The sequence below is a fragment of the Epinephelus moara genome, chromosome 8, assembly GCF_006386435.1.
Source record: "Epinephelus moara isolate mb chromosome 8, YSFRI_EMoa_1.0, whole genome shotgun sequence".
Lineage (NCBI taxonomy): Eukaryota > Metazoa > Chordata > Actinopteri > Perciformes > Serranidae > Epinephelus > Epinephelus moara.
In genome coordinates, this window is record NC_065513.1 from 40746324 (window position 1) to 40756363 (window position 10040).

At 40.8% G+C, this 10040-nt stretch overlaps 1 protein-coding gene across 1 annotated transcript in view; it reads left to right on the plus strand.

The window, feature by feature from the left end:
- The first annotated feature begins 4677 nt into the window (after positions 1-4677).
- Positions 4678-10040, plus strand: part of antxr2a (ANTXR cell adhesion molecule 2a) — a 115716-nt gene continuing 110353 nt past the window's right edge. The window contains exon 1 of the mRNA XM_050050888.1: positions 4678-5186. Within this exon, the coding sequence (XP_049906845.1) occupies positions 5014-5186 (173 nt within the window). The 5' untranslated portion in view covers positions 4678-5013. The remainder of the gene's footprint in view (positions 5187-10040) is intronic.

The following is a 10040-nucleotide window of genomic DNA, read 5'->3' on the forward strand; positions in this document are numbered from 1 at the left end:
AGGGGAAATTCAATTTTTCACTCTGTTTGTCAATTACACACAGGTCCGAACACACACATGCACAAACTGGACCTATACATGCACTGAGTGGAGAGATGTCAGAGTGGGCTGCCCATGACAGGCGCTCCGAGCGGTTGGGGGGTTCGGTGCCTTGCTCAGGGGCACCTCGGCAGTGCCCAGGAGGTGAACTGGCACCTCTCCGGCTACCAGTCCACGCTCTATATTTTGGTCTGGACGGGGACTTGAACAGGCGACCCTCCAGTTCCCAACCCAAATCCTTATAGACTGAGCTACTGCTGCCCCAAAAAATTGAAAAACGTAAAAATTTAATCGGCCGATATATCGGTTATCGGATTTTTCTATTCCATAATATCGGAATCGGCCCCAAAAAATCCATATCGGTCGGGCCCTACTTTCTATCATCTTGAACCAGTCTGGCCATTCTCCTCTGACCTCTGGCATCAACAAGGCATTTTGGCTTGTTGAGATGGTTGTGTGTGAAAATCCCAGTAAATACTCAGACCAGCCCGTCTGGCACCAACAACCATGCCACGTTCAAAGTCACTCAAATCACCTTTCTTCCTCATTCTGATGCTCAGTTTGAACTTCAGCAGCTCGTCCAACAAAGCCAACACTTCAGTTCTCATGTGAATCTTGAGCCAAACCATGATGGTCTACTCTGAAACCTAACCATGTCTAGATTTATGTAGCGCTTCTCAGGATACCCAAAGACACTAAGGAAATAAATGGAGGTCTGTCTCTGGGCCTCAGCTGCAAAATACATATAATGGAAACACTCTGTGTCATGGTGCGTGCTGGTTGTTTGTTGACGCTGGCTGACTCCATTTCTTGGCTAACTTTGCTGTGATGCTGTAGTGGAGGTGAAGAGAGATGCACTACACTGTTGGGAGAAGTTTGCCTTGAGGGCTTTCTGCCAGGAAGAGATGTATTGGTTAAGGTTCATCATATCCTTTGAGTTTGCTTGGAAAAATGTGTCCAGATTCAGTCAACAGGGTGTCATAGGCAACTGAGACAGTTGGGGAAGGTCTCGATTTTTAAGATACATCACAATCCTTTCATCCATTGGTAATAAAAACAGTTAATACATGAGTAAAGTTATATCAAACACCTTTAATACTATATTATTTGTTAGCTTTTAACAATAGTTCAATATTTTCTCAACAGTTTTATTGTGTTCTGGGGTGTTTCTGTTTTGTGTTACTGAAACAGGCCAAAGTTATTCTTGGGCACCTATGAGGGTCGTCAGCCTGTTTCACCATGTGAGTGATAAAAGCTGAGAAAGAAGTGAAGAAAGACAAACACAGAGGGTTACAAAAACGTGTCACACTGTCCAAAAACAACTTACAATAAATACTTTAATGCTGAATTTCAGAATCTGTCCTTATGCAACATCTTTTCAGAGACATCCGACATCCTTGGTTTCACACATGGCAGGCCTCACATCTGCAACCTCTTCCTGGTCCCGTTGTGCCAAAATACTTTCCTGTTTCCTTGTGTGTGACTGTTCTCTCTGTATTGGGAAAAGAGTTTTGGATGCCTGCTGTGTTTGCCACGTGTTCATACTGTTTTAAATGAAGTCTGTCACAGTTTACAGCAAGCCAAGCTGATATAAGTGGTTCAATGAGAGGCTCTCAACATGGATGTCAAAAGAAAATTCAGGGAATTGTGAAGGTATGAGAGAGGGAGAAGGGACATATTCTCATGCCTGTGCAGATTGTGTGCTTCTTCCAAAGTGTAATCAATCATAGTAGCTTAAAAAATGGAAAATGGAAATCATCTTTTTGTATCAAAGGCCCTCTTTCTGTGTTAAACCCACAAAACCGTTTTGTTTGCAGTCCAAAAAGAGCCATGTGGTTTTAAAAGCAAATGCAAAATGAGATTTTTGTTTTCATACAGGGCCAGTTCATTAATTTGCCACAGGCATGACACAGTCTTTTGGACTAAACACCTCATATTATACTCTATTTATTTTGTCTATATAACTATTCAGCTACATATAATAATCTGGGCCTTAAATATAAAGAAGATCAGCTGGACCTATTGTTCCATAGTTTGTGAATAATAATATACAATGACTGAGTAAAGTGTGCTACAGCCAACAGATTTCAGCATACATGCGTAGACCCAGTGGGTATCAACCCCCCGACCACTGCAGCGGCACTGCCTTGCTCTTGAACTCCACAGACCCCGTTAAATCTGCACAGTCCGAAGAACCTCAACCATCTGATCCCAGCTCTGACCTGTTCCACTAATTCTAATTCAACTTTATTAAGTAGCCTTGTTCAAAAGATGATACAGATGTTATTGGGTGTGTGCACTGGGACCTCCAGCTCTGCACAAGTCCAACAGCTGCTTCCAGTTTGGGCATGCGCACTGGACTGGAAACTGATGAGGCCTTAAGGTGCTGTAGGAAAGATTGGATTGGAGCTTAGGCAAACGTGCAGAACACATTTGTTAGCACTGTGTCGCTACTTTAAGCTTGAATTTAAAAAAAAAGAAAGAAATACAGTAAGTAGAGTGAAATGCTGATTACACATTTATCCCTCAGTAATTTGCCACTGTGACAGGAGCAGCTAGTCAGAGTGAGTAATACTACAACAGCGATTGATTGTGCAATACTGTATCGTAAAATGACAATATAGCTGAACCTTGAACCTGTTAATGTTAAAGGGACAGTTCATAGTTTTTAAAGTGAGGTTGTTTAGGGTACTTATCCATAGACAGTGTATTACATACAGTAGATGTCAGTCGGCAGGCCCCCAGTTTGGAGAAGCGGGCTTGAGTCTGACATGGACACTAAGCAATGTAGTGTTGTGGAGGATTTAGCAACAAGGCTATGTTTTATTTAGAATATTTTCACTGCTTTACCTTGCTGTCAGACTGTGATTTCCAACAGGAAAATGAAGCCCTTACATAGTTTTCTTCAAAGCCAGACTCCATTGAAAAAAACTGTGATTTAACATCACTGAACACAGGAGCTGCTGGTCGACTGCTGCCTCAGTCAGTTAGTTGATTTGTGTTGTTGTGTGACTTTGGCATTTAAAAGAGTTAGTTCGGATTCACCAGAGTCACACAACAAGACAAACTAAGTAAGTAATTGCAGCAGCGGTAGACCAGCAGCTCCTGCGTTCAGCAAGCTAAAATCACTGTTTTTGTCAGTGGAGTCTGGCTATGGTTTAGACGGTGTAGCATAGAAGGGAAATGGCTTCCCTGTCGAAACAGGAGGGTTTTCTTTAGGTGGGACTTTTTTTAAGCGGCTAAAATACATTTTGTTGCTGACCTCTTCACAACAGTACATTACATTTACTGTGTGTAATACAATGACAATGAATAAGTACCCCATACAACCCTACTTTTAAAAATCCAAAGTATCCCTTTCTACATTTAGTAAACCCTTTTTTTTAAACATATTTTTATTGTTTTTTTTTAACAACATATAAAGTGCTATACAGCATTACAAAAAGAAACTTGTACATATGCCCAAGTATACACATATACACATACCTACATACACATAGAGCCTTTTAAGGAACAGGCAGTTGCAGAGGATAAAGGTCTCATCAGGGCCTATCCTACTGTGATAAGTGAATGTGACTTTTTTCTTTTAGAGTCTAAAAGGAAGTTAGAGTCTAGCCTATCCAAAAATGGATTCCAAGTTCTCACACATTTCAGTTTCTCAAGTTTGAAATGTTGCATCACTTCTCTTTAACCGCTGAGTCCAGCTCAGAGGTTGAGGGTTCCTCTAGGGGAGGAAGATTAACCTCTGTGCTAATAAAGTGACAGATTTTGTCATTTTGAGTTTACATCCTGAAATATTCTTGTTTTCCTCCCCTGCTATGCTAACATTGTCAAAGGATCTGGGTGGATTTTCACTTTAAAAAAAATCTGATCTGATCTTTATTTGTTAATAAACTTTCTATCTATCTATCTAAAAATATATCTTTATTAATACATTTTAAAAAATCAAAACATTTAATTAATAAAGTTTATTTGTTAATAAACTATATATCTATCTAAAAATATATCTTTATTAATAAATTTGAAAAAAAACCCCAATACATTTAATTATTAATAAAGGTTATTTGTTAATAAACTATCTATCTATCTAAAAATAGATCTTTATTAATACATTTAAAAATCAATACATTTAATTATTAATAAGTTCATTTGTTAATAAACTATCCATGTATCTAAAACTATATCTTTATTAATAAATAAAAAAATCAATACATTTAATTATTAATAAAGTTTATTTGTTAATAAACTATCCATCTATCTATCTAAAACTATATCTTTATTAATAAATAAAAAAATCAATACATGTAATTATTAATAAAGTTTATTTGTTAATAAACTATCTATCTATCTAAAAATAGATCTTTATTAATACATTTAAAAATCAATACATTTAATTATTAATAAAGTTTATTTGTTAATAAACTATCCATCTTTCTAAAAACATGTCTTCAAACATGTCTTTGTGTTCAAATCAATACATTTAATTATCTATCTATCTATCTATCTATCTATCTATCTATCTATCTATCTATCTATCTATCTACGGTGAAAACAAAGTCACGCCTGTAGAGCTCAGAGTTCCGAGCTTTGGCGGAGGACTTGAATGCAGCCTAACTTTTCTCCACAGTGTAACTTTAGCTGAGTGAAGTTTGTTGTTAGCAGTGATTTCGGTTATCCTCAAAAACAGGCTCGGTGTGAGCTCAGGAGCAGGTTAGCCCTCACAGAGGATGTTAATGAGTTAACGGTGAGTCATGAAGATGAAGAAACGAGTCAGTTGATGACGCTGGGGCGGTGATTTCCTTTATTTCGCAGGTCAGTCAGTTAACTTCGTTGTTTTGGAGGAACTTTGACATGTAGCTGCTCACACCGCGGGATGCGCACTTCACATTCAGCTCTCCCTGCGCTCTGTGAAACTCTGTGAAGGGTATTTATTGTTTTTTTTAAACGCGAGATTTAGTTTTCCTGTGGCTGAAAATGTTGGAGAAGCTGTCACGTTACTTCCCCACGGAGGGTGAACTTTTCCACGTGAAGAGTCGGTGGACGTCTGCGGCGGTTGCAGTCGTCCTCCTGGGGTTGTTTGCCTCGTCTTGCTGGGCAGAGGAAGCATCCTGTCACGGAGCCTACGACCTCTACTTTGTTCTGGACAAGTAAGTAACAACTAAATGTTAGTCAGCTGTGTTTCAGACATTGAAACTAACAGTGCAAATAAAGATAAAATATAGAAATGAAGTTGTTTTGTGTTAAAGTGTTGAGTTTGCCTGCAGAGGGAGAGGAGCAGTGATGTGTCCGGCGGAGGGAGGGAGGGAGGGGGCGCTTTGTCGCAGGTGTGACACCGTTTTCTGTGACCCGTTATATCCTGTGACCTGATTGGGGCATATTTGGCACTGCACGTGTTTTTGCATGGTCACATTCTGTATTTTTGTCTGTCTTTGACCCCAGATGGTGACAGCATAGAGTTAGGTGAGATAACAAATGCAGCCAAAAGTATATGGACGCTCCTCTGCACATTTGGCAACCATGTGGCTACATACTTTTTAATAAAGGCAAGCCTGAGTGCTGCAGTACACCCTATGCCAAGACAGCGATAGCAGTGGTTTGGGGAAGTCCCCTTTTGTGCTCAAATCCAGCCCCTTCAGCAAATGATTTTCCCAGTTTGCTTTGGAAGGACTCGACTGGTTTGCACAGAGCTCTGACCTCCACCCCATCCAACACCTTTGGGATGAACTGGAGCCAGACCTGATCACCCACCATGAGTGTTGGACCTCATGTAAAGCTCTTGTAGGTAAATAGGAGCCAATCCCTGCAGCCAGGTCCCAACATGTTGTGGAAAGCTTGACTAGAAGAGTGGAGAGGAGATGAGTGCCCTTGGCTCTGGAGTAACACTCAACAATCGCATACGGGTGTAATATTTGGTCACTTGTGAACTTTTGTAGTGTAGATCTGATAGTAGGAACAAGGGGTGTAAATATATGCAGGGCAGGCAGTGCGGTTGCACAGGGGCCCGTTAGGTAGGGGGCAGGCCCTCCAACAATGGGCTGGGTGGAGAATGGGCCCTTATGAGTATTTACACATTACTTGGAGTGATTTTTAAAAAAACACGGTATCGCTTACCACTTTTACGCAGACGACTCCCAAATCTACCTCCCGCTCAAAAGAAATAATAACAGCTCCCTGATACCTCTACTAGAATGTCTAAAAGATAACAAGGCATGGGTGGCTTTTAATTTTTGAAACTTGAATGAGGACAAAACTGAAGTTATGGTGTTTGGACCCAGTCGGGTCCGTGATGTCCCTCCTATAGACCTGGGTCCACTCCAGCCCTATCTAAAACCCATAGTCACCAACCTCGGCGTGAGAATGGACAGTGGTTTCAAACTTGATAAACAGATAAATTCTGTAGTGAAGACCAGTTTTTATCATCTGAGGCTTTTATCTAAAATTAAAAGTGTAGTATCTTTTAATGACTTTAAGTGCTTGATTCATGCTTTTATCTCGACCCGTTTGGACTGCTGTAATGCTCTCTATATTGGTATTAACCAGGCCTCCCTTGCACGCTTACAGTTAGTCCAAAACATGGCAGCACGGCTTTTAACAGGAACCCGAAAGCATGACCACATTAACCCCGTTCTCGCCTCCCTCCACTGACTCCCTGTCCATTTTAGAATTAATTTTAAGATCTTGTTCGTTTTTAAGTCGTTAAATGGGCTGGCGCCTGAGTATATCGCGGACCTCATTTACATCTACACCCCCTCCAGAGCATTGAGGTCCGCTGATCTTTTGCAGCTCGTTGTCCCAAAATCGAGACAAAAAACCAGGGCGACCATGCTTTTTCTGTGGTAGCTCCGAAATTATGGAATGAGCTACCCTCCCACGTCAAAATGGCCCCTTCCCTGGAAACTTTTAAGTCCCGCTTAAAAACGTACCTGTATTCCCTGGCTTTTAATCCATCATGAGAGTTTGTGTGATCTCTGTTTTGTCTCGGTTTCTGTTTTTGTTTTTGTCTTTCTCTGTTTTGTATTGTGATTGAATCACTGGTTGGTTAGTTTTCTGTTTTTAGGTATTTTCAGTGTTTTGAATACTTGTTTTTAAATTTGTTGTGCAGCACTTTGGTAACCCTGTGTTTTTAAAATGTGCTATATAAATAAAAGTGGATTGGATTGGATTACATACAGTACAGTACATATTTTCTGATAAATCCACAGTCCTACAAATTGAATATTTATAACTATAAGTCAGCTATAAAATTGTTAAATTTAATCAATGATTTCTTATTTTCTTGGGTATTTTTTGTTATGTACAGATATGCAATGATGATTGTTGGGTAATATCCAATGTCAAGTCTCTGATCATGTGACCAGACGTTATGTGCATGATAGCGTGCACTGGGGCCCATAAAAGCAGCTATGTGAAAGTAACATTGTGTTACAGCGCAGACCTTTGAAATCTATCTGCAGCCACAGCAACTTTGGCTAAATAAAAACAGACATGATGTTTATGGGGATGCATTAACAAACTCAGTGACAAGCTTTTCGAGCCTGTGAAAATTTCAGGGAATTAATTTAAACCAGTGCCTGCCTGGAGACTTGGAAACGTTTGGTATCGAGACAGCACACTTTTGAAAATGGTCAGCAGTACCGTAGAAAACACCTGTAAATTCCCTCAGAGTTGTGCAAGAGGTGTGAATGTTCATTTCTTATTGGAGAATTAAAACTTCCTGACACTGGGGTCAGGTTGAACTTGGGTGGATCTGATCCAGACTCACTCTGACTTGTGATTAATCAGATCTGATACGTAAGTGACGCCTTTCTTTGACTGGCTATAGTCGTGTGATGCTCAGTGGTGACATGGGAAGAAGAGAGTACTCTGACAAACCTCATGGAATTCCACATGTCTAACCATGACTGTGACCCCTCCGTAACCCAAACCAACTTAATCTTCCGAAGGCAAAGCAAGCTTTAACATGCTGTCTCTGAGGGGCATAGCTGGTCACACAACGCTCTGAGGTTGTCCACATATTGGTTTCCTGACATGAGATGTGCGGCCAGTGTCGGGGGAGTGACCATGAGAAAGGAAGAACACAAGTTTGTCATCGCTTCCTCCCTCACACTAACAAAGAAAACGCTTGCTCAACTATGTTTTGTGAAGGTTACATCATTGCCGCAGTCAGGGAGGTGGAAAAAGCCATTATCTGTCTTGACAGTGAAAATAGGGTCACTGAAAGTCCTTGAAAGTTTGTGGATTTAAAACTAAAACGGCTAAACTGTTGCATCCTGGTCTTTTAGTCTTCTTTGTCCTGGAGGATCAACTAGCAGGAATTTTACCTTAAACATATGACAGTTTGAGTCCAAACAGAAGAGTTCAAACATCACTGAGAAATCCTTGAGTGTTGTGTGTTAATGACACAAACTAGCAAGAAAGAATTGCATCACCATTTGGAGCAGGCTTTGGCAACACACCACTTCCTGTGTCTTCTATGCCCTAAGAGTGCTGCATCAGACATCAAACATACAAACTGCACAGCCACATTCAGTCAGCTCAGCAACACTTTGCAGTAGCGTCGTGCACAAAGGCCTCCAATATATTGTGGAGAGTTTACAGCCTTGACAGCAACTGTTTTTAATCCTGTCCTCCCCCGGCTTGGAAACGTGCCATTACTCAAGGCCGTTGAGTTGAAACACTGCTCCCCTGACCCATTTCCAAACTACCCCACCCTCATCCAAATTGCTAAATTACAGGATGATGACCAAGATTGTTGGCACAGTTGTGACCGAGTGCATAGATCTTAGCTGGCAGCACGCTTCTATACATTTGCAGCTTGGTGGTCTGTTTGATTTACATATGCAGGTTTATATTTGTGAAACAGAAAAGCCAAATCTGCAGGTGATTGCTCCACCATCAGTTTGTCGGTGTCAGATAGTAGCACGTCACTTTGAAGGAAGTTTACTTTGTCCCTGCAGATAAAATAGCTCTACTCCAAGACTTCCTGATTGTACTGATAAGACTCAGACCCCAGTGTCAGCAGTTTTGTTGCAGCTGTAATCTGCAACATTTCTGCACAAAGAAGTGTCCATCTAAGGCCAGTTTATGAAAGCTTCACTGTTTGGTTCTGAACCCTCAGGTTACTCTTTCCAAGGAAACGTCTTGTGAGGTGATGCCTTTAATGTCACTTAGGCTTATTTATACAGGGAAGTTTCACTGAGAGCCAAGCTCCCTTTTTCACGAGCGCCATGATCACACTCACAGTTACACACATTCACCTGGAAGCTGACCAGTACAGTCCCAGTCTGATGTGCTGGTCACTGAGCTGCTGTTTGGGTCCAAGGGCCTCACTCGAGGGTGACTCAGTGAGCAAGTGCTGCATTTGCACTTTTCTGTGCATGGATTTGTGGATATATTTTCGTTTATCTATTTTAACTTTTTAAAAAGCCTCAGGTGTTGCAAATAAGCATTTAGCTACAAACACCGGAACACTGGGTGACCACCAGATATAAAGCTAGGCATCAGTGCTCATGTGGTAATGCAGCTTCAATGGGACAGTTGACACGAATAACAAAAATGCTAATTTTACTAATATTTTCCCTCTTACCTGTAGTTCTGTTTATGAAGCTAGATTGTCTTGTGTGAGTTGCCAAATGTTTGAGATATCGGCTGTAGAGATGTCTGTCTTCTCTGTAATATTTTGGAATTAAATGTCACTCAGCTTGTGGTGCTCAAAGTGTCAAAAATATACATTTGAAAACCTCAACAGTAATGTCTCTTTCCAGAAATCATGACCTGCTTACTCAAGTTAATCCACAGACCTTGTTGTGAGCAGTTTCATGTAGGAACTGTTTTCTTTCTTCTGAGCTACACCTGTCAAATGCATCACCAAACAAAAGAAGTGTGCATCTACTGCTGGCTCACTGAGCTAGCTAATGTTCCAGCTCAAACAAGGAAGATGCCATTAAAGGGATAGTGCACCCAAAAATGAAAATTCAGCCATTATCTACTCACCCATATGC